Genomic DNA, 25,994 nt, shown 5'->3' on the forward strand with positions numbered 1-25,994 from the left:
GATTCTTATGTACATTAATATTTGAGAAATACTAAAAGATGTTCCACTTTTTGCCTTTTAGAGCAAAGTAACAAATGGAAAGGGATCTGCTGATTGTGGCAGTTGAGAAATGGATTTAGGTTGGCTAGGTTTGATTGTGGAACAAATAATGATAGCACTGCCTCTATTGCTAAATTCCTATTGCCTCATGGGCATAGTTAAGCCAATATTAAGCTGTTTTCTGGTGTGTAAGTATATTTCATTTCTGGATAATACTACAAATCCAACAGATAAAAATATCAACAACATAGTTTTAACAGTGTTCATGGGAAACACCACCAAAAGAAACAAATGTGTTTGCTGAAAAATAAATGTACTAAAATCAGCAAATTCTTCCAAACTATCTCCATTATTAATCACTGCCAGAATTGTTCAAAGAAACAAACAATTCTGCTTTCTCTCCCTTCATGGATAATTCTGGAAAACCATCCAATTAAAAGTGAATAGTAGCCTAAATCACAAGGGTCTGTTTTTGTACAAAGTAACTCAAAGAAATCAATGCCTAACTCTCCAGCTCTATGACCAAGTGCTTGGTCATCCCATTTCTGCAATATGGCAACTTCCTCCTCAGAGAGTTCTTATTCTCAGCTTCCTGCCGCTGGGATCAATCAGAAATGCATTTTAAATCTTGTTTAACAACACCTCTTGGTCTCAAGCCCATTCTTTGGCTCCGAATGAAACTCACTGCTAATTTGATTGTTTCTCTATGTCCCTGAATCCACATTTTAATTTTCTCTCATCCCCCTCTCTTCTCACCAATCTTTCACTCACACTGTCAGCCTTTCCTAGGGTCGTTTTATCCCTTTTAAATCACTCTCTTGTCCTCTGCCCCAGAATCATAGTTCTATTTTCATCCAGTGACCTTTCACATTTAAAGCTCTCTATAAAAATCTCACTGATAATATTATAAGAATATTATTATGGCTTTCAAATTGCTTTTACATAAATGATCTTCTGGGCACTCAAATACAATGCGTGATAGTACTAAGGACTCTCAACATTTTTGTAACCTAACTCTTCCTTCTTCTTTTCTCTCATCTACTCTCCTCTCTTTTCTCTCTCTCTCACTTTCTTGGGAGGTTTTCCAAGACACAATCCTGGAATTTCTGGAACAAAGTTCCTTGTCTCCACTGTTATTTCTACCTCTGGAAATAAAGTGGCAGACAAAAAAATGTCTCACAGGAAAGCAAAATCATTATACTGCTAATACTAGCTAGATGTTCCTTTTATTTTCAATATTTTCCCTTAGACACCCTTGATAATGTAGACAATCACTCTCCATACCAGTTGAATCAGTTCCCCTTGGCACTTTGTTTATTTCTACCAATATTTTTAAAGTGTAAGATTCTATCTTTTGTACCTATTTTTTCTTACAATGGGACATATACAGATTCTTAGTCCTTTTATTTAAGGCTTTGGTGGGGTAAATTAGTTTCTTGTTTAGCAAATATTCACTCCTTCCTCCACTTTGAATTTGGCAATATGACTTACTTTGGCCACTGGGGTATTAGTAGATGCGATATGAGCAGAGGCTCTAACTGAACTTGTGTCCTGGGCTTGTATATTCTTGCCTCCTTTGTCGAAAATTAGGTGACCATATGTGTGTGGGTTTATGTCTGGGCTTTCTATCCTGTTCCATTGATCTATATTTCTGTTTTTGTGCCAGTACATACTGTCTTGATTACTGTAGCTTTGTAGTATAGTCTAAAGTCCGGGAGCTTGATTCCTCCAGCTCCATTTTTCTTTCTCAAGATTGCTTTGGCCTTTCGGAGTCTTTTGTGTTTCCATACACATTCTGAAATTTTTTGTTCTAGTTCTGTGAACTAGAACATTGCCATTGGTAGTTTCATAGGGATTGCATTGAATCTGCAGATTTTCACAATGTTGATTCTACCAATCCAAGAACATGGTATATCTCTCCAACTGTTTGTATCATCTTTAATTTCTTTCATCAGTATCTTATAGTTTTCTGCATACAGCTCTTTTGTCTCCTTAGGTAGGTTTATTCCTAGGTATTTTATTCTTTTTGTTCCAATGGTGAATGGGAGTGTTTCTTTAATTTCTCTTTCAGATTTTTCATCATTAGTGTATAGGAATGTAAGAGATTACTGTGCATTAATTTTGTATCCTGCTACTTTACCAAATTCACTGATTAGCTCTAGTAGTTTTCTGGTAGCATCCTTAGGATTATCTATGTTTAGTATCATGTCACCTGCAAACAGTGACAGCTTTACTTCTTCTTTTCTGATTTGGATTCATTTTCTTTCTTTTTCTTCTCTGATTGCTGTGGCTAAAAATTCCAGAACTATGTTGAATAACAGTGGTGAGAGTGGACAACCTTGTCTTGTTCCTGATCTTAGAGGAAATGCTTTCAGTTTTTCACCATTGAGAACGATGTTGGCTGTGGGTTTGTCATATATGGTCTTTATTATGTTGACCTAAGTTCCCTCTATGCCTACTTTCTGGAGGGTTTTTATCATAAGTGGGTGTTGAATTTTGTTGAAAGATTTTTCTGCATCTATTGAGATGAGCATATGGTTTTTCTCCTTCAATTTGTTGATATGTTGTATCACATTGATTGATTTGCGTATATTGAAGAATCCTTGCATTCCTGGGATAAACCCCAGTTGATCATGGTGTATGATCCTTTTAATGTGCTGTTGGATTCTGTTTGCTAGTATTTTGTTGAGGATTTTTGCATCTATGTTCATCACTGATATTTGCCTGTAGTTTTCTTTCTTTGTGACATCTTAGTCTGGTTTTGGTATCAGGGTGATGGTGGCCTTGTAGACTGAGTTTGGGAGTATTCCTCCCTCTGCTATATTTGGGAAGAGTTTGAGGATAGATGTTATCTCTTCTCTAAATGTTTGATAGATTTTGCCTGTGAAGCCATCTGGTCCTGGGCTTTTGTTTGTTGGAAGATTTTTTAAGCACAGTTTCAATTTTGGTGCTTGTGATTGGTCTGTTTATATTTTCTATTTCTTCCTGGTTCAGTCTTGGAAGGTTGTGCTTTTCTAAGAATTTGTCCATTTCTTCCAGGTTGTCCATTTCATTGGCATACAGTTGCTTGTAGTAATCTCACATGATCCTTTGTATTTCTGCAGTGTCAGTTGTTACTTCTCCTGTTTCATTTCTAATTCTATTGATTTGAATCTTCTCCCTTTTTTTCTTGATGAGTCTGGTTAACGGTTTATCAATTTCGTTTATCTTTTCAAAGAACGAGCTTTTACTTTTACTGATCTTTTCTATTGTTTCCTTCATTTCTTTTTCATTTATTTCTGATCTGATCTTTATGATTTCTTTCCTTCTGCTAACTTTGGGGTTCTTTTGTTCTTCTTTCTCTAATTGCTTTAGGTGTAAGGTTAGGTTGTTTATTTGAGATGTTTCTTGTTTCTTGAGGTAGGATTGTATTGCTATAAACTTCCCTGTTAGAACTGTTTTTGCTGCATTCCATAGGTTTTGGGCCGTCATGTTTTCATTGTCATTTTTTTCTAGGTATTTTTTGATTTCCTCTTTGATTTCTTTAGTGATCTCTTGGTTATTTAGTAGAGTATTGTTTAGCGTCCATGTGTTTGTATTTTTTACAGATTTTTCCCTGTAATTGATATCTAGTCTCATAGCGTTGTGGTCAGAAAAGATACTTGATATGATCTCAATTTTCTTAAATTTACCAAGGCTTGATTTGTGACCCTAGACATGATGTATGTTCCCTGAGCACTTGAGAAGAAAGTGTTTTCTGTTGTTTTTTGGATGGAATGTCCTATAAATATCAATCAAATCCATCTTGATTAATGTAACATTTAAAGCATGTGTTTCCTTATTTATTTTCATTTTGGTTGATCTGTCCATTGGTGAAAGTGGGGTGTTAACATCCCCTACTATGACTGTGTTACTGTCAATTTCCCATTTTATGGCTGTTATCATTTTCCTTATGTATTGAGGTACTCCTATGTTGGGTGCATAAATATTTACAACTGTTACAACTTCTTGGATTATCTCTTGATCATTATGTAGTGTCCTTCTTTCTCTCTTGTAATAGTCTTTATATTAAAGTCTATTTTGTCTGATATAAGAATTGCTACTCCAGCTTTCTTTTGATTTCTATTTGCATGGAATACCTTTTTCCATCCCCTCACTTTCAGTCTGTATTGTCCCTAGGTCTGAAGTGGGTCTCTTGTAGACAGCATATATACGGGTCTTGTTTTTGTATCCAATCTATGTCTTTTGGTTGGAGCATTTAATCCATTTACATTAAAGGTAGTTATTAGTATGTATTTTTCTATTACCATTTTCTTAATTGTTTTGGGTTTGTTATTGTAGGTCTTTTCCTTCTCTTGTGTTTCCGGCCTAGAGAAGTTCCTTTAGCATTTGTTGTAAAGCTGGTTTGGTGGTGCTGAATTCTCTTAGCTTTTGCTTGTCTGTGAAGGATTTAATTTTTCCATCGAATCTGAATGAGATCCTTGCTGGGTAGAGTAGTCTTGGTTGTAGGTTTTTCCCTTTCATCACTTTAAATATGTCCTGCCACTCCCTTCTGGCTTGCAGAGTTTCTGCTGAAAGATCAGCTGTTCACCTTATGGGGATTCCCTTGTATTTTATTTGTTGTTTTTCCCTTGCTGCTTTTAATATTTTTTCTTTGTACTTAATTTTTGATAGTTTGATTAATATGTGTCTTGGCGTGTTTCTCCTTGGATTTATCCTGTATGGGACTCTCTGTCCTTCCTGGACTTGATTGACTATTTCCATTCCCATGTTATGGAAGTTTTCAACTATAATCCCTTCAAACATTTTCTCAGTCCCTTTCTTTTTCTCTTCTTCTTCTGGGACCACTATAATTTGAATGTTGTTGCATTTAATGTTGTCCCAGAGGTCTCTGAGACTGTCCTCAATTCTTTTCATTCTTTTTTCTTTATTCTGCTCTGCAGTAGTTATTTCCACTATTTTATCTTCCAGATGACTTATCTGTTCTTCTGTCTCAGTTATTCTGCTACTGATTCCTTCTACAGAATTTTAAATTTCATTTATTGTGTTGTTTGTCATTGTTTGTTTGCTCTTTAGTTCTTCTGCGTCCTTGTTAAATGTTTCTTGTATTTTCTCCATTCTATTTCCAAGATTTTGGATCATCTTTACTATCATTACTCTGAATTCTTTTTCAGGTAGACTGCCTATTTCCTCTTCATTTGTTTGGTCTGGTGGGTTTTTACCTTGCTCCTTCATCTGCTGTGTATTTCTCTGTCTTCTCATTTTGCTTAACTTACTGTGTTTGGGGTCTCCTTTTCACAGGCTGCAGGTTCGTAGTTCCCATTGTTTTTGGTGTCTGCCCCCAGTGGGTAAGGTGGGTTCAGTGGGTTGTGTAGGCTTCCTGGTGGACGGGACTGGTGGCTGTGTTCTGGTGGATGAGGCTGGATCTTGTCTTTCTGGTGGGCAGGACCACGTCTGGTGGTGTGTTTTGGGGTGTCTGTGACCTTATTATGACTTTAGGCAGCTCTCTGCTAATCAGTGGGTTGCGTTCCTGTATTGCTAGTCGTTTGGCATAGGGTGTCCAGCACTGTAGCTTACTGGTCGTTGAGTGGAGTTGGGTTTTAGTGTTGAGATGGAGATCTCTGGGAGACCTTCCCCGTTTGATATTACATGGAGCTGGGAGGTCTCTGGTGGACCAATGTCCTGAACTCAGCTCTCCCATCTCAGAGGCACAGGCTTGACACCCGGCCAGAGCACCAAGACCCTGTCAGCCACACGTCAGGTATGTGGGGAGTTTCTTGCCTTTTGGGAAGTCTGAGGTCTTCTGCCAGCATTCAGTAGGTTTCTGTAGGAGTTGTTCCACATGTAGATGTATTTCTGATATATCTGTGGGGAGGAAGGTGATCTCCACATCTTACTCCTCCACCGTCTTGAAGGTCTCTCAAAACTCATGATTCTTGAGTATACCACTTCCCACAGTATATTTCCAGAAAACAGGTCAAAGTATAACCACTATGAAATGAATGCTAGAGAAGGGTGGACAGAAAAGGCATTCTAGAACCTCTCTAACTTTATTTTTCTAAAGCAGAAAGAATGGGATTTATTTGGATGGTGTTCAATATAGAAGTCTGAGGGGTCTGCTGAAGGGAAGAAGTATGTCCAGAGAGGAGGTTTCCATGCCAATTGGCTACAGAGTACCAAGATGGGAGCCTGCTACCTTTTCACCAAGTCAACCCAGGGGAGCTGGACTTACAGATTACACACAGGCTCTCTCATTCTAAACTCTGCCAGAACAGAGTGTTTTTAATACCTGTCATAAGACAATATTCAATATATAATGGGGAACAATAAAAAGACTGAGCAAAAATAGAAACTACAGAGTGTTGAAATGGGGATTTTCTTCTTCTCTCCTTGTTTTTCCCTCAGTGATTTTAATCTTCATATAGGGGATTCCTGCTTTGCATCAGAGGCTGGACTGTGCCATATGTAAGAGGCTACTCAACCCTAAAATATCATGATCTCTTACAACAATGAGTTTATTTGAAGCATTCATGCTTAAGAAACTTAGTGACCCCTTTGTTAATGACAGACACTTAAAGAGCTCTAAGATCCCTTAACTTACCTGCCTTTTTTTAAAAAAAGCAGAATTCTCTTTAAATATCTTTTTTATTTTAAAGTCTATTTTGTCTGACATGAGAATTGCTACTCCAGCTTTCTTTTGATTTCCATTTGTGTGGAATATCTTTTTCCATCCCCTTACTTTCAGTCTGTATGTGTCCCTAGGTCTGAAGTGGGTGTCTTGTAGACAGCATATATACGGGTCTTGTTTTTGTATCCATTCAGTCAATCTATGTCTTTTGGTTGGAGCATTTAATCCATTTACATTTAAGGTAATTATTGATATGTATGTTCCTATTACCATTTTCTTAATTGTTTTGGGTTTGTTATTGTAGGTCTTTTCCTTCTTTTGTGTTTCCTGCCTAGAGAAGTTCCATTAGCATTTGTTGTAAAGCTGGTTTGGTGGTGCTGAATTCTCTTAGCTATTGCTTGTCTGTAAAGCTTTTTAAAACAAAGACTATAACAAGAGACAAAGAAGGACACTACATAATGATCAAGGGATCAATCCAAGAAGAAGATATAACAATTGTAAATATTTATGCACCCAACATAGGAGTACCTCAATACATAAGGCAAATACTAACAGCCATAAAAGGGGAAATTGACAGTAACACAATCATAGTAGGGGACTTTAACACCCCACTTTCACCAATGGACAGATCATCCAAAATGAAAATAAATAAGGAAGCACAAGCTTTAAATGATACATTAAACAAGATGGACTTGATTGATATTTATAGGACATTCCATCCAAAAACAACAGAATACACATTCTTCTCAAGTGCTCATGGAGCATTCTCCAGGATAGATCATATCTTGGGTCACAAATCAAGCGTTGGTAAATTTAAGAAAATTAAAATCGTATCAAGTATCTTTTCTGACCACAACACTATGAGACTAGATATCAATTACAGGAAAAAATCTGTAAAAAATACAAACACATGGAGGCTAAACAATACACTACTTAATAACCAAGAGATCACTGAAGAAACAAAGAGGAAATCAAAAGATACCTAGAAACAAATGTCAATGAAAACACAACGACCCAAAACCTATGGGATGCAGCAAAAGCAGTTCTAAGAAGGAAGTTTATAGCAATACAATCCTACTTTAAGAAACAAGAAACATCTCAAATAAACAACCTAACCTTACACCTAAAACAATTAGAGAAAGAAGAACAAAAGAACCCCAAAGTTAGCAGAAGGAAAGAAATCATAAAGATCAGATCATAAATAAATGAAAAAGAAATGAAGGAAATGATAGCAAAGATCAATAAAACTAAAAGCTGGTTCTTTGAGAAGATAAACAAAATTGATAAACCATTAGCCAGACATATCGAGGAAAAAAGGGAGAAGACTCAAATCAATAGAATTAGAAATGAAACAGGTGAAGTAACAACTGACACTGCAGAAATACAAAGGATCATGTGAGATTACTCTATAAGCAACTATATGCCAATAAAATGCACAACCTGGAAGAAATGGACAAATTCTTAGAAATGCACAAGCTTCTGAGACTGAACCAGGAAGAAATAGAAAATATGAACAGACCAATCACAAGCACTGAAATTGAAACTGTGATTAAAAATCTTCCAACAAGCAAGAGCCCAGGACCAGATGGCTTCACAGAGGACAATATATTTCTAAAACCAAACTTGCTATTTGGCAAAATTAATATATTTACTTGTAATGAAATTATTTTTGGGGAGGACTTTAATATATAAGTTAAAATTTGTCATTTAGGAAATATTTTAAGGAAGGAAATGTTCTTATGCAACATGAGTGAAATGCTCTGGGGAACTCTAAAATTGGTTTTTCATTAAATAGAGCTGAAATTATGTGAACAACTAGAACATGTGACAGAAAATAGGAAAACAAAGTATAGAACACCAGGGAATGAGAAAATAGCCTGCAAAAGGAACAGTGATTTGTTCGAGGTCACCCAGTGAGTCAGGAACAAAAGGGAGGGTTAGGCCTATGTCCAGACACAAAGCACATTCATCTACATTAATGCTTGTGTGCTAAATCTGCCATTTTTCAATGTATAATATAATTATGTTTCTTATACATGGGGGAAGATATTAATATTTAATATTCTCTCAGGGTCTAGCACATGTTACTGCATAAGTATTTATTGAATAAAATAATAAATAAATAAGCCCCCATTAACCGGAAGTTAATGAAGCATGATTTCACATACATAACCTTATTAGATCCTCACTATCACCTCTGAGGTAGATGTTATAATTCCTATCTTATATATCAATTTAGGTCCAGAAGGAGTAAATGAATAGCTCAACAACACACTGCCATGAGAATTGGGACAGTTTCATCATACTTAGCAAATGTCTCTAAAGATCCTACTCTTAAGGAAGCTCAAAGAGGGTTTGCATTAAGTACAAAAAAGTTGAAGATAATTTTTAAAAATCCCTTTGAAGAACTTAAAATCAGATACAAAATTGATATTTAGGAGAATGAGAGCAATTTGATTAATTTGTTATACTTGGCTGATTTTACTAGCTAATCAGTTGGGCTACCAATCAAGCATGTCTATTCAAAATACTTAGATTCTTATTCATAAATTATTTGTACATAAGGGCATCTGGAAGTTAGTCATGAGAACCCTAATAGAAGGCTTTGAATAAATATAGGTGTATCACAAGAAAGCAGTCCTACTTAACACGGTCAAGTCTCTGTGCTCCATGTCTACTTCAAAGCACTGCTCATCTGCTTTAGATGATGCCAATGGATATAGTAAAGAGATTCACTATATTAAAGACATAGAATCCCTTAATATATATATGGATCCCTGCCTAAAGGGTATTGAAGCTTCTGTGACAACTTGTCATCCACCCAAAGCTACACATTGCTGAGGAGTAAGTAACAAAACTTTGTTCTCAAGCTGAGAGGCAGAAAAGGAGGGAGGGAAGGAGGAAACACAAGCAGCAGCAAGATCAGAGTTAAGTAAGACCTCAAACTCTACAGCCAGGATACCTAGATTCATTCTTGGCTCTGCCTGTTACTGTACAATTTTGAGAAAGTTATTTAACTTCTTTATGACTCAGTTTCCTCATCCGTAAAATGGAGAAATTAATAGTACCTGTCTCATAGGGTTGTTACGAGGATTAAATGAGTTAATATTTGATAAGTGCTTAAAGCAGCGTCAGGCATACAATAATCCCAATATAAATGTTTGAAAAACAAAGGAGGGTAGGAAGAGTGAGAGAGAGAATAGGGAATACTATGTGTCTTTAACATTTGCTTTGCTTCCTTCCAACAGAGTCGTTTACTTTCCACAGCTGGGGCCACTTGATTCCTACCGGTAAGCTTAACCCCATTTCCAGTCTGACCCTAAATGACTCTTGTTCAGAAAGACTTAAGAAGCCCTAGTTCAGTAGTTCAGGTGATTCAGCATTAAGTCAAGCTCGCTGTTATTCTTGTCCTGACCCTGCGTCCCAGTTTTAATCACTTGTCCCTGTAATCAAGTCCCAACTTGCACTCCAGTTCTGGCATTCTGCTCCCCTGTGGCCGAGTCCCGGCTTGCAGAACCTGCTCAGGACCTCCAGTTCCTCTGAGGCAGGTATCTCCCAAAGGGAAGCCTTTAGACTAGACACACTTTGGCACAGAGTGTTTGAAATTTTGAGAATTAGTTGCCTGTAAAATTGTATAAAAATTCAAATTTCTGATTTCTCTTGAGAAACTGAATGATCTGGCAACTCTTGATCCCATTTCCCTTTGGTACCCACCCACTGGAGCCAAGGGGCAGCTGCTCCCACTTTGGAAGATCACGTGCTCTCTATTCCCCACTCTCCCCATGCCTCCTGCTCCATCTATTTCTGTGACTTGCTTGGTCCTTGTAGGCATTTGAGGTTGGGGTCTAAGACTGAGAATAGCCAATACTTACCAAGCACTTTGTACTCATTTAATCAAAGACCAGGGATCTGTTTGTTCTTGTGCATTATGCCTGCAGCCCTTCTCTTTGCTTCAAACCTTCTGTCTGCATGCATCTGTGTTCCATCTTCCTAAATCACTCTCCTCTATCCATCAGCTAGGGCGACTCACAAAGCTTTACGACTTTATGGACCTCCATAAAGTCAACCACTCATACCACTGTGGCCCAGCACCACTCTCCAATCACCCTTCCCCAGCCAGACTGTCATCAAGAATTTTGGCCATCATAGTGGTTATATTTCAGATACAGAATTTTGGGCTTTACTGATCTGCCTGTGCCTTTTATCTCATGCTCCATGCTTTTATAAAACCATACATCTTATTATATATAGATAGAATTCACCCTCCCAAAATTTTGTTCCAATTCTTGTTATAAGCCTAGCAAAATCCATCAAATATTTATTGATCACTTATTATGTTCTAGACTCTATCATATAAATTGATTTGAGTATTCCTTTTTTAAGAAACCCAGAGAAGTTTGTTCAATCTCTTTTCAGGGAACCACTTAAGAAACTAACATTATTTGATCATAATTGGCTGTGTTTTTTTCTTCTCATGATAGGCCCTTGTGCTTTACAAAACAATGAATCAAAGAGGAAAATGTCAGCATGCCTAAGCTGTGAGTTAGCAAATATCAAAAGAAAACTCACAAAACTCATGCTACACATCATTTCATGAGATTATCTGGATTGGGTAAAATGGAATATGTACAAAATTTTAAATTCAGCTGATTGAGTTCTATCAGTTTTTAAAGATAGTCTTAATAAAAATGTTACTTACATAAGGAATCGTGTCCAAAGTATCTGTGTTGACAATTATAGGAGCAGGGCTGGCCTAAAAAAGAGAAATAGAAAAAAGTTTTAAATAACAAGTTGTCTATTCTGAGATAGGATCTGTTAACTTATTTAACCAAGAGCTCAACAGTATTTCTTGAGAACCTGTATAGGCACTATGTCAGGTGATGTGGGGGGATAAATGAAGTGGCTCAGAGTTCCCTTCACCCTCTTCCCTTCAAATATTTGTTTGCTACATTGACCACATAATGAAATGAAGTAAGCAACAGAACTCAAAGGTGAGGAAGTGAGGATTTGTGCAGTGTAAGAGGCAAGGACTTCTAATAAATTTGGCGAGGAGTTAAAAATTTCTTTTTTTTTTTAAAGATTGATTGATTGATTGATTGATTGCTATGTCGGGTCTTCGTTTCTGCGCGAGGGCTTTCCCCAGTTGCGGCAAGCGGGGGTCACTCTTCATCGCGGTGCCCGGGCCTCTCACTATCGCAGCCTCTCTTGTTGTGGAGCACAGGCTCAGTAGTTGTGGCTCACGGGCCCAGTTGCTCCGCGGCATGTGGGATCTTCCCAGACCAGGGCTCGAACCCGTGTCCCCTGCACTGGCAGGCAGATTCTCAACCACTGCGCCACCAGGGAAGCCCTAAAAATTTCTTCATGAGATGGCTGTGCTAAAGAATTTTGATTTCTCTCTCATGGAAGCAAAATTAAACCTAAAACAATCTAACTCTTTTCTTTAAACTGGCTTTTGAGAGTATGTTGTATACAAAGCAAAATAGAAGGGTTCACTTATTGACATCTTACATATATTTACCTATTTTTCATGCTGTGTCATACCTTTTCTTTGTCATTTATGCACCTTTGACGATATACTTTAGATATCCTTAGAAAATTAAAAATTAGTCAAAGGTGGCAGAAGATCATATTAGATATGCTAAAGTTTCTTTAAAAAAATTTGTACAAAATACAGCCATTCCTCTTAAAGTTGAATAGGAATCTGTGTAAAATTGATACAGGAGTGTTACAAGCCAAGTCATTAGAAAATAAGAGATTGCAATCTATTTGCATCAACCAATCTGACTTCATGAATATTAAGTAGATCTATCTTTATTTTCTGTTTCTAGAATATTCACAGCAACGTTTCCTTCATCCCCCGGAGGATCTTTAATCTCCTTCCCAAACTGCAGATTTCATTTAGATAGAGGAAATAGTCTCATCATGATTAATCGAGAGCTGTCCTATACGACACGGTAGTTTGCGCAAGTACTCAACTTTGGGGACATTTCATTAGCTATGCCCTCTGGAGTTAACAGAGTTAACAGCTTTTTAATGTCAATCTGTGCCTATGGAATCCTAATCTAATGGCAAAACAAATGGCAATCCAGCAGATTTTACAGAACAAAATTCCATGTTTTAACTAAAATCACTGGTCAGTGAAAACACGACCCTGTTCTACATATCTGCATAGTGGGTCAACTAAATATTCATGGTTTATTTGTTAACTCCTAATATCAAGTACCTTGTGGATAAATAGGGGCTCTGGAGAAAGACAGTTTCCACTGGACCTCACCAAAAAACAGTGTTTGTTAAGAGGCCTGTAGTATAGGGAGAAAAACATGAGGTTTGGAGTCAGAAGACCTGGGCTCAAGTTTGGTTTACCAACTTCCTGATCATATGATTTGGGGGCTCAGCAACTTCTTGGTAATTTGTTCTGGGTGCAAGCCCACTAACTCTCTTTGCCTCATTTTCCTTCTCTGTAGAATGGAAATAGAAATAATCACCTTCTAAAAAGGTTGTCTGAAGAATAAATGAGGTGATATATTTGAATGTGCTTTGTAAACATAAATTTCAGAATCAATGTTAAATACTATCATTAGTTAATGCCCCAAAGATGGACTATCATAAGGATAAAATATCATTGGATGGTTTGTGAATTGTTTATGCCCCAGAGATCTCAATGCTATGTTAGTGGCCCAGTTGCACTAAAAAGAACTGATTAGATCAAGAAAATTACCATTTATTAAACACATATTACTTGCCCATTTATAAGAATATATATATATATATATATATATATATATATATATATATATATATATCCTAATTTAATCTCCACAAAACCATACTGATGAGGCATTATTGTCACTATCCCTATGTTATAGATGAGAAAACTGAGGCTCAGAGAAAATGACAGCTGAGATTTCACACTAGCCTTTCTGATCCATTTTTTCCACACTGAGTTGTTCTATGATTCCATTATCCAGGAGTCTCCATCACAAGAGTCCTGCAGTGATTTGAGATCTCTAGCAAGAGCAGCAAGTAAGACCCAGGCAAAGCAAAGACCACCCTGAAGGTAAGAGATGCCACAGGATCTTGCATATTAGATGTTGAAAGCAACCTGGTAATTCCTTAATGGTTTTTGTTGTTGTTGTTTGTTTTTTAGTTTTGATGATGTTTCTTCTGTGCTTTCTAATTGGTTCCCAGGACTCCCAAAAGATTTGTGTCTTGTCTCCTTGACTAGACTTCAAACTTTCTGAGTATCATATGCAATACTTGTATTTCCCCTTATTATCTACTACACTTTGATCAATAAATATGCATTGATTTGATTTGGGACTTTCAACTCATCTTACTCTTGTTTTCCTTCTTATAAATTGCATTAATGTAGTCTGGAAATAAATATTATGCATAGGCCCAGTTCCTATACAATGCCATTTATCACTTTTGTATGTTTCTATTGCTATTTTCCATTTCATGTATGTAAATTTGGTCTTTCCAATGAGACTCTCTCAATGACAAGGATTGTATATGTTCTTAGATTTTTTCACAGCATCTGGGTACACAGAAGGAGCTCAGAAAATACTTAGGATTACTGACTAAATGTAGCTATACTGTATAGTACAAAGGAAAGTAATATCTCACTGAAAGCTTTGGAGAGCATTTCTGAGATAACCTCAAAATATCTTATGTTACTAACAAAACTGTGATGACTTTTCCAATATCCACTATCACCTTCTTTCTTTAACCAGGCACCAACACTTAATTATCCAGTTTTTTGAAATAATAATTAATTATTTCATAAATGCAGGATGTAAAGGCATTTATGCATTTATGCATTGAAATACAATCTATGTAATGTGGAAAGTTCATTGCTCCTTCTTGGTGTTAAAAAGATCCAGAAGTACAGTTAATTCCTACATCTAGAAAAGTCACTAAAAATGCATGAACAAACGTGTGTGGATTGTGTGAACAAACATACATCACATACATCTGACATTGGCAACTCCCTGATGTGAGTGCCAAGGAGATGCCAGGGTGGGCTATTCTGAATAACACAATATCCCACTACATCAGACTTTCTGAAGATTCCCCATTGCTCTGCTCCGGGACCCCCACAGCCCTCCCCAGACCATTTTTCCAGAAGCTTCCTGGAATCTTTTAGGTACTCAATGGCACATAATAGCAGAGAATAAAAGCCCCAAGTTGTAGTAGCACAGAGTGCAGTAGAATTCTAGGTATGGCCCATGAATGTGCTTTTCTCTCCAGCTGTTAATTTCAGATTTTCTCTTGGCTCAGCCTGACTCCTGTTTCTTTTCTCTCTTTTGAGATCATGTGAGTCTATGCCTAGCTTGATCAAGTGTGGTTTCTGAGTCTGAAAACCAGTTCCCCAGTTACTTTGATAATTCCCTCTAAGCTCCATCTCCACACTTCACACTGCCTTGCCATACACACCTTCTCTCTCCATATTGGATATTCTCTTTAACTGAACCCCTAAATCAAATGGATGACTTAGCAGATTCCAGCATCCCCCTTCAATATGCTTATTTCCATTAACTGGAAAGAGATTTCAGTACCAAATACAAAAAAAAAAAAAAAAAAAAACCCAAAAATCTCTCCTTTAAACCAGAAGCTTAAAGGCTTGTCTTCATGTAAATATAAAGGCTTAAGAAAATTCATCTCTTTTGCACGACCCAACTATAAGATATAAATGGTTTGCCTCTTATATTACACTCTCTTCCATGTGGAAAAAACACTAGTTTATAGCAAGAGGGAAGAATAAAGCTAATCATAGAGAAGCCAGATACAAGCAGAGAAAATCCTGATACAATTTAAATTATTAGATCAAGTTATTCATAAATTCCTGCCACCTTCCTGTCCTTGGGTTCCATGGGATACCCAAATATTACATCAATAACTTTGCTTATGATAGTAAAAGAGAAACTAAACTTCTGTTGCTTGCCACTAGGAGAATGTAACTAATAAAGAATCTTATATAGTGAATGCAAATTTTCAAAGAAGTTCATTAATTCCAACTGATGTGATATTTGTTAAGCGCCAGATCTGTGAAATAGCTCTGACATAAATGGGCAGGTGGTCACCAAGCCAGAGGAAGACTCTTCAAGCAAAGGTATTGGCAGGGGTGGTAGAGCAGCCAGTCAGTCAAAGAACATACTCTGCGAGGCGTAGGTCCAACAAGTATAGGCTAACTAGTGGGAGGGTCAAAAGACTGAATCCAGGCCTATACCTAAACTTTTAAGAAGCGAAGTAGAGAAGAAGAGAAACCCACACAGCCAAGTGACTCAGATACAGCATGAACTGAATAGTAACATTGATGGGGCTAGGAATTGTGCAGGGATTTCAACTGACCTGGAACATGCAAGTAGAAGGCAGGTAGTTGACAGTAGGCCAAATTAAACAGGAGGTAAATATGGCAAGAATAACCTGTGAGCTGTTTTGGGGGCCTAGAATCTTTGGCTTATCTTCTTAAAGGATAAGGCTCCTGAATATGCAAGAAGTAACACAGGCTCTATCTACAGTGTGGCATGACAACTTCAAACAAAATGGAACTCACTGAAAGTTTTAAAATGAGTCCATTTGTGTGTGCATGTGATTTCACTGAGAGAGGTGGAAATCCCAGAACCTCAAGATAAATATTAGCTGGTTTAGATTGGCTGCTACAAGATACCATATTAACAGTCTTTTAGCTTCACAATTCCCACAGAGGGCTGTCATCAGGGTGAGCCCCAATCAGACCATGTCGCGATCCTAACCAGGGAAGTAGAACATGGGGGTTACTGCCCACATACCCAATCAGGTCTGAAATGAGATATCTCCCGTTAAGTACTGAATTGGTATGCTAAAGACTGAACTCAGGACAACGTTATTTTTATTAGGTTTTCTCCCTAATCCTCCATCATGTTGGCCCATTCTGGAAATTAAAAAATGTGATGTGGTTGGGGGGACTTCTGCCTCAATTTACTGCCCGTAGTTCTCTTCTGGACCGAAACCCTTTCTTCCTTCTCCTTCTTTCCCACAGTCTGTTGGGTGAAGCCACACATCCCTAGTTGTCGGCAGGGTCCTACTCTTACTTGAAGGAGATACCAGGATTTACCTACTTGAAGGATCTGTAGTTGCCTGGTTGATCATCATCACTGGCTGAGCATCATGACTACCTGGAATCTCATGGTACCATGACCCACCACACACAGATCTCCTGCTATGTTCACACTGGGATGGATAATAATAAAGGCAAATACTCACACGGCACTTATTTACATCAATTAACTTATTTAATCCTCACATAACCCAATGAGACACTGTTATTCTCAATTTACAGGTGAGAAAATAGAGGTTAGGTAACTTTCCCGAAGTCAGACATCTGGTAAATAGATTGTCTTCAAACCCAAACAATCTGACAGTCTGGCTCTGAGTCCATGCTCTTTTTTTTTTTTTTTTAAGCTATATAATTTTATTTTATTTATTTATTTTTGACCATATTTTAAATTGAAGTATAGTTAATTTACAATGTTGTGTTAGTTTTAGGTACACAGCAAAGTGATTTAGTTACACATACATATATGTATTCATTTTTATGTATTTTTTTCAGATTCTTTTCCATTATAGGTTATTACAAGATAATGAATAGAGTTCCCTGTGCTATACAGTAGGTGCTTGTTGTTTATCTATTTTATATATAGTAGTGTGTATCTGCTAATCCCAGACTCCTAATTTATCCTCCCCCCAAGCCCGAGGCCATGTTCTTGACAACCATGCTCTACTGCCTTTCAGAATGGAATCACACTTTACCAGAACTCTTTAGATTCTAATTTTGACTGTTCACCAACAACTCAGAGGCCAGCTGAAAGCCAGATTAGACATCCACCTTGATCCAGGATGGTTCCAAAACCCGCCCCTCCTCCCTCTGGCCCTAGTGCATTGTATGAACAAGCCTGAAGTTGCCATGACTTGGGAGAAGGATAAGCATAGGCACATGCAGGCTGACTCAATCAGGATTTCTTTGAGTAAGCTCCAGAGAAACTCTTTGGTAAATGACTGATTAAAGACATATTGACGGTTATATGAGAGAGGAGGAAACAAAACAGGAAGAACAAATCTACTCTAGAATCATAAAACTTGAAGCTGAGGCCTTAAGAATCATTTAATTCTACATTTCATTTTACAAATATGAAATGGAGACAGAGAAAGGAAGAGGCATGCCCCAGAGCTCACAATTATTTAGTATCAAAACAGAAGACAGGATAATAGCAACAAGAATAACAATAATAAAATATTGAGCATTTATTGAATGAATATTATGTTCCAGGGTTGTGATAAATATTTAAGATACATCGATGCATTTACTTCCCAAGATATTCTAAGGAAAACATTATCATTCTCATTTAAAAAAAGAAGAAAGGAAAAAAAGAAAGAAGGGGAGGCTCAAAGTGGCTAAATCACTTGCCTAAGGTCACAAATCTAACAGGTACCACAACCAGGTGTCAAACCCAGGCCTTTCCAGCCCCAGAACCCATGCTGGTAACCACCAACATCTCCTGATTCCCTCTCCTGAGTTTTTCCAGTTCAGGCTGAAAAATACAGTTATTTTCTGCCCCGAAAGTTGCTAGTTTCTCTTTGCCAGTCTGAAGAGAAATTTCTCACCGTACTGACTCAGATTCAATTCCCAATTCTCAGAGGGTTTCTAGGTCCCTTAATCTCTTTCAAAACCCCACTTAAAAAATGGGACAATGCTATTTTCCAGTTAACCTATTTCTCAAGAAGTTAGCTAGGGAAATAATGCATATGAAGTGAGAAAGAGAGGTGCTCTATATATGTAAGGTTATATTATTTATTACTGTGGTTATTTTTTGCTTTCCTGGATTTTCTCTCCCTTTTCATATTCCCTCTCTGCAAGACCAGCCAGTTGGGTGCAATTTGATCTGAGTCATCACCAAGAGTAGTACCAAGTGGTTCTGGCCTGTCACCTGGTTTGCCCTTACCCTGCAGTGACATAGGGCAACCACCCTCACAGGTGAGGACACTGAGGCAATAACAGGTGAGTGGGTGAGTGAACAATGTGAGCGCCCAGGGCTTGGCTAGCCAAGGCATAACTGCAGGTTAATGGCCATGGCAGGATGTCTCAAGGGAGCAACTTTGGAGGAAGCTAATACCCTGGTTCCTCTCCCTAGCACTTAATAAAATGCAGGGATCATTACCTACCTAGCTTACCACCAGACTTGCTCAGAAAATGGGAAGAAAGAATGTCAGATTTATGTTTGGCTTGAACTCGATTCATCTCTGCTTGCCTGAGCTCTCTTAATAATAATAAAAAAAAATATCCTCACTCTACAGAAAACTGAGGCACAGAGATGTTAAGCAATTTGTTCAAGGTCATCCAGCTGGTAACAGCAAGGTCAAGAGTCAAACCTATCAGCCTAGTTCCAAAGTGGGTAACACTTAAATACAAAATATTTGCTTCTGTTCCCTATTAAAATTTGATACGTATCCAGAAGTCTGTTTTAGTCAACACAAGTTCTTTCACTGATCTTTGAAAATACACCATTAGTATTTCTTCCCTTTGGATTAAAGTGATAACATGTCTGTTTGATCCTCCCTTAAAATACAAGGTACTGTAATATTTTGCAAAATATGAATGATATCCTAAGGGCCTCAGTTAGGCTGAGTTGGGCACCTCTTTATCCCTAGTACAGAAAAGATGGGGCAGCCTGGAGAATGAGGCACAGAAAGTAAAGACCCAGAACTAAACAGAGTTTTCCTTACTTTATAAGTTTTCTCTAGAATCAATCCCACTTGGAGAAACAGATACAAATTGCTTGAGCTGTTAGTTATGAAGACTCTTGAGACCTCCATCGTACACCCTCTCCACATACCTCTTTGCAGTTAGTGTAAAAGGCTAAAATAAAAGACTCACCAAAACTAGGTCTGTAGATCATCACTCAAACTCAAATAGTTAATTATATTAGATTGGCCACCTATATCATGCTTCATAATTTATAAAGTGTGTCCACACACATTAGATCATTTCATTCCCACAGGCAGAGGAAAGGGAACTAACATTCATTGACCAGTACCCGCTGTGTGTCAGGAAATATGCTAAGCTCTTCGCCTCTGCTTTCTTATCTGCTCTTCACAGAACCCCAGAGGGACCGGTGGAACTTTCCCTTGTCTATCGGTAAGTAAAACAGAACCCCAGAGTGATTCAGTGTATTTCCCAAAGTCAGACATCTAGAGAAAAGCAACGCTGAGATTCAAACCTAGGTCTTCTGACTGTAAGCCCCTTGCTTTTTCCCATTATTAGCCCATGATGCCACAAGTCCCGCTGATTCACACTGAGCATTTACAGATCTAACTGCTTCATTTGTGCAAATGCTCTCTGAAGTTCGCACGAAGAATGGAGTCATTAGCTCGAGTCTCAGATGTGGTTTAGTCAATGTGCCCCATGCCACAATCACCATACCTACTTAATTCACTGTTTCACTCCACGTGGTGCTATTCCTGGAAAGAGCCATGTGGATACCATCTGCTCCATTTTGCAAAGCCACCGAAGAGCTATAATCTTAGCAGTACAGTTGTATTTTCCAGATTTAGGGTACCAGAATTCTGAGCAAGCTGTCAAATCTTGCTCAAAGCCGCTTCATCAGGCTGAGGCGGGGCCTGTTTCTTCTGTGGTACCTGGATCAGGGCCTCGCACACAGTGGGTGATCCATCAATGATTGCTGTTTAGTTTCCTTCTCTCATCTCCTTTACTTCCATCAGGCCAGGACCCTCACTTCTCCAAGCATACGCCTTGCTTATGCCTACTATAAGGTCACTGTTTACATTTCTTCCTTCTCCCACATCCTGAACCAACCATGGTCCCCTCTCTTATCTTCCTAACCAAACTCCCTCCATCCTGCAAGGACAATCTAAAGCCCCGGACTCTCCAGGAAAGCTTCCTCAATCCTCACTGCAGGCCTCAATCTGTCCATCCTGCCCCTCTCAAATGTTAAAACATTCATTATTTGTACTACTTCAGTTCACATTAAATTATAACTACAAAGGAAAAGAAATTACGTGAAAGTACCAAGTTCCGCCATTCTTTTTTTTTTTTTTTTTTAATCTTGAATTTCTGCCATTCTTAATGAACGTTTCTTTCTGTTCTTACACATGTTGATGGCTAAGTGGCTCATGTATGACATTTGTACCTCCTTGATGAAACTGTAGTCATTGTGAGGGCAGGGCCCTCATCCTACTTCATTTCTTCACCAGCCACTTCCACCAACACTCCTAACAGTGCTTGGCATACAATATACTCAGAAGATGTTTGTTAATGAGTTTTTAAACCTTTGGAACTAGAACCACAGCAACAAGAGATAAGATTCATGAGAAACCTGTGAGGCGACAGATTAGGTGAAATGGGTAGAAAGGGGTAATTGCACGCTGCCCTCTGGTGACAAGCTGTTGTATCACACCGCCTGGTGCTATTGATCTGAGCATCTGGAGCTGACATGCACTACAGACCATGCTACTCGGAACCATGGCATGTAAGTTAGGGAGAGTTATAAACAGAAGGAGTCTTCAATGTCTACCATATGCTGTTCCTTTACACTCATTCTTTTCTACTTCTCATTACAAGCCTATGAGTTGCATGCTATAATAATGCTCATTACACAGATAAGGAGAGTGAGGCATGAACCTGTAATAAAACTTGCCCAAGGTCACTAGACTAAAAATTAGTGGAGCCAAGGCTCACTCTTTTTGACTCAAAATCCATATTTCTGTGGTATCACCACCCTGTGTGGAGCAAGGAAATGTTCCTTGCTCTAATTTACTACCCTGCTGTACCTTTCAGAAGTTGGACAGGTGAGAGGAAGCCTGGGATCTGGTGAAAAAGCTAAGGACTCAAAGATTGTGAAAAAAGTAAAATGGCATCCTCAGAATTTCTTAAACTTCTCAGATGAGCGTGAAGATATATCCCAAAAGATCCACCCCAAACTGGACATTTATTTGACATTTCATGTTGTATCTTTAAAAAATTGTGTAGTTTTAAAAAGATTTTACTCCATAACCATCTATTTTTTTTAATATAAACATGTTTCAAGTTATTTATAATGGAGTCAACCTGACGTCTCAGGTAGGTCCTGCATGGCTGTCAAAAATTGGGTACTCTATCTCGCTGGCAATAACCACAATCCAGCCAAGGGATTATGTCACTGGCATAAAGATGGCTCACTGGGAATCAGGAGATCTTAGTTTTAGACCCATCACGTTCAGTAACTCACGGTGAAAAGGCAATTCACTGAGCCTCTCAATTTATTTTTATATTTGAGAAATAAAGAGTGAAATGGATGACCTCTATGAGTCTATGTCTCATCAAGGATCTGATTTCACTCATCATAAATTTGGACCTGCTGGGAAATAATGGAAAGAAGGCAGGGATGCTATACAAGTCTTCTTTCTGGATGGTGATGAGCTCTGCTTTTATCATTCAGATACAGAAAGTCAGAAGACATGACATTAAGAAAGGCATGCAGAAAAAAGACAAAAGTCGAGTTGGGAAAAGATCAATAATATAAAGTGGCTTCTAATGAACTGGATAAAGGATGAAGTTCTGATGTCTTAGACAAGGCACCTCAAAAATCCACTTATGATCATTTTTATAATCTGTATTTTGTATGATCATGTTTAGAGCCTGTATTCTGTTTTTCTTGTGAATAAGTTACTTTTCTGGCCACAAGACCATGCAATTAGTGGCAAAATATTCTCTTCCATATTAAAGAGCCAAAAAAATTTGAAGTGAAACAGAGAATTATCACCAAGCTCTTTCTTCCATTCTTGTCTTTCTCCATGTTCTATAAGCCTTAACTCCAGGAAAAGTTTCTTAACATCTAAGGTCTGCTTGATTTTTTCCCCCTACCAATCATAATTTGATACTAGATAATATGCTCAAAGTTTAAAACATAACAGCCATGGAGAAAGTCTTAAAATATTTCATATCTAGAATGTTTTTCTAGGGTGTGTATGAGATGAAATGTAAGGGAGAAGGATGAAAAGGAGGTGTGAGTTTGGTTTACTACTTCATCAGTAGTAAGAGATAATGTTCTTATGTTCATGTTAGGCCTGGAAGATGTTTCAATACCTGCTTTTAAATGATGGCATTTGGGCTGGGTTGTGGAAAAAACAGAGTAGACAACATTTTAGATCAATTTCCCTTATTTTAAATTCTGAAAACATCTATATGTCTATTAATGTCCCTTCTATCCACTTTTTCTTCAAAATTAATGTCTTATTTGAAATCATTTTCAATGAGGAAAAACATGGGGGAGAGAACAGATAAAAAGGAGAAGTGAATGAGGACTAGAAGAAGAGAGGTTGGCTAAATACTGCCAGCATTTGCTGGTGCCAGAGAATATATTCTGCAGATGTGTTTGTACACTGTCATTGACTAGGCAATGAACTCTTTGTTTCACAGCCAAGAGCCTACAAATCCCTAGGTCCAAAAATGCCACCCAGTTCCTAGTGCTGCAGCTGCCTTAGCTTCCCAGAGTGGCAATATCTATGTTACTTTGGGTTTCTCAGTTTTCCAGTGGCTTTCTTACCCTTTGTTATTCTGCAAGCAAGCATTCTGTTCGCCAATTTACCTCCTCCTGGGCCGAGGATAATGCTACAATTATGCCTATCAGAGGAAAGACGAAGGGATATTATCTGTTGCTGTGGGCTAGAGGAAAGAGGGTAGCAGTGAGAGAGAAGAATGAAATGAAGAGAAAGAAGGCAGAAAGGAGGTTGTTCGCTGGTACATGGGGACTCTGTCACAAGTTGGAGAGTGAAATGATGGTTCCCAGGCTGACTCTCCTCTGTTCTCTCAGACCACTTTGTCCACTGGAATTATAAACTCAGACACGTCGGAACCTTCATTCGTTTTATAAAGGATTTCCCCAACCAACTGGAAAGGAGATGATGACTTCCTTATGGATATAATGTTTGTAACCTTACATCTCATGACTCCCTCCTTGCCCATTCTAACTTGACAAACATCATTTGCATGTTATGCTTTTATGTTATAGGAAGAGCACCTCCCAGCCCTATACTTGGAGTCAGCAGATGAGGCATCTAGGGACGGCTGAACCATTGCAGAACTTGATCAGGTCACTTAACTCCCTAAATTATTTCTAAGGCTACATTCAACTATTAATATACATAAGAATTGGATGATTCCTGATTTTAATACTAACCTAATTTTTAATATCATAAAAGCAGTAATAAAAAGAGTTTAGGATTTGGGTCATCTAAGATTTAAGACATTTCTTCTTACTTTTATGATGGTCTTAGTCAATTAATTTAGCCTCTCTGAAATTTCTGTTCATGTACAAATGGAGATTATAAATTATTATTTGGTCAACCTCATGTGCTTCTTCAAGAAGCAGATGGGATCATATATAAAAACCCTATGCAAAACAAACAAACAAAACACCCTATACAATTTGTAAAAGGATATATTTGGGCTAATATTAAAACTTAGCAACATTAATAATGGCAATCCTTACTGGTCACTTCCTTTGCTTAGCTGTTTTGCTAAGGGTTTAACTCACATTATGTCATTTAAACCACAAACAAACCTAAAAAGATCTGTATAATATCTAATTTTACAGAGGATGAAAGTGAGGTACAGAGAAGTTAAGCATTTACCCAAGATAGCAAGTGGTAGAGCCAGGATTCAGACCTAGATATTTTAAGCTAAAACTCTGAATCTGAGCAGAAATGCAGTAGATTGAGAGTCTAGCCCTACTACATTATGTTTTACTACTTAACCACTTCTGACCCCAACCACTTCAATTTTCTTATGAACAATATGGGATATTAAAACCTGTCTTGCTTACCTTACAAAGTTGTAGTGAGAGAGGATCTAGTTTACACTGCTTTGAAAATCGCAATAAGATAAAAAAAGATAAGGAAAATATAAGGTAGTAGTAATAGTGTAGTGGGGGTCTCAGCAGCAGCAATAGTAAAAACATTAGTACAGTATATTTTCTGGTGTCCACACAAGATAAAAATTAGAAACTCCATTGTTCTTAGGCATGTTCCTGCTAAATAAAAATATCTAAATGAAGCTCAAAAGAGTACTATTTTTCTAGTATTAGCTTATTAAAGGTTTTGAGGGTTTGATATGTGTGTGTTTTAATTTTGTTTTGTTACTTGTAGGAAGACTGCTATTATTAACCCTGAACAACTGTCTATTTTTCTGTTCTGTAACAAATATGTTTGGGGCCCTATTTTTGTAATTTCTGGAGTAGGTGAGGAAAGTGGGAGAAGCAGAGGATGGGCTTACTCTGCTGTACCATAACATATATCTGCACTAATACCCTATTTTGATGAGTCAACACAAACATTTTACAATGAGAAATACTGACACAAAGAGAAGCCATCCTGCACCGGGTGTTAATTTTTCATGGACTCCAGATACCTATGCACAGAAATCACAAGACCAGCAGTCAAAGAAATGCAAACTGCACAAGAGAGGAAGATAACAAGACGGCAAGTTTTGTCTTTTGTTCAAAAACAAAAGTGACAATTTCATTCCATTTTACCACAAATCTGCAAACGTTCATTCAGATCCAGGCTGTTGCAATTATCCAGGTCGCTTCAGATATGGTTCTTTCTTTCCCCTTTAGGTTGAACATCTCCATAGATTAAGTGTCACCTTTATTCCTTTACTAATAGAAATTCCATTAATAGCCTTGTTCATATTCTTTGGAAGGAAATAGACTAAAACCTGGGGTATTACTAGACAGAAGTGCAAAGTGAGGCTAAGAGGAATGAAATAGGAAAAGGCATCTGGCATGATTGAGGATGATGAGTCAAGTAATATTTAGAATCCAGAAAGGACAAAACACACTTGGAACACCATGAACTAGGACTGAAACTCATCACTGAACAAATCCTATTTAGAGCTGACCTAAGCTTATGATGGTTCAAATTTGACATCCAGGGGCTGGAGGCAGGGTCTGTGGAAGGGATGGTTGAGCTGAGGAGACAGGTTTCAAGGATGTGTTTGAGACAAGAAGGATTATTTCCTCATTATCATCTCACTGCTGCCTAAGTTCTTACATTTTAAGTATCAATCAGCCCATACAGATTTGTTTAGCAAACATCATATTTAAGGCACTGTACTTGGGACTGCAGAATCTAGGAAGAGGAAACACATGGTTTTGCTCTGCAAAGAGTTTACAGTGTCCTGTGGAAACAAGAGAAATCCCCCAAATGTTTCTAATACAAAGCAGAGAAACATCACAAGAGAAATAGGGCAAAGTACCACGGTGGGTGTGAAGGAGAAAGGCAGGTGGGATTAGGGTCAGAAGGCCTGGTTTCT

At 37.9% G+C, this 25,994-nt stretch overlaps 1 protein-coding gene across 12 annotated transcripts in view; it reads right to left on the reverse strand.

Moving 5' to 3' along the window:
* DLG2 (discs large MAGUK scaffold protein 2) overlaps nucleotides 1-25,994 on the reverse strand; it is a 1,232,045-nt gene that overhangs the window by 766,622 nt on the left and 439,429 nt on the right. For all 12 annotated transcript variants that reach the window (XM_057552562.1, XM_057552552.1, XM_057552555.1 and 9 more), the window contains one exon: nucleotides 11,346-11,399. In XM_057552562.1, coding sequence (XP_057408545.1) covers nucleotides 11,346-11,399 — 54 coding nt within the window. The remainder of the gene's footprint in view (nucleotides 1-11,345; nucleotides 11,400-25,994) is intronic.

The sequence above is a fragment of the Balaenoptera acutorostrata genome, chromosome 9 (assembly GCF_949987535.1).
Source record: "Balaenoptera acutorostrata chromosome 9, mBalAcu1.1, whole genome shotgun sequence".
NCBI lineage: Eukaryota > Metazoa > Chordata > Mammalia > Artiodactyla > Balaenopteridae > Balaenoptera > Balaenoptera acutorostrata.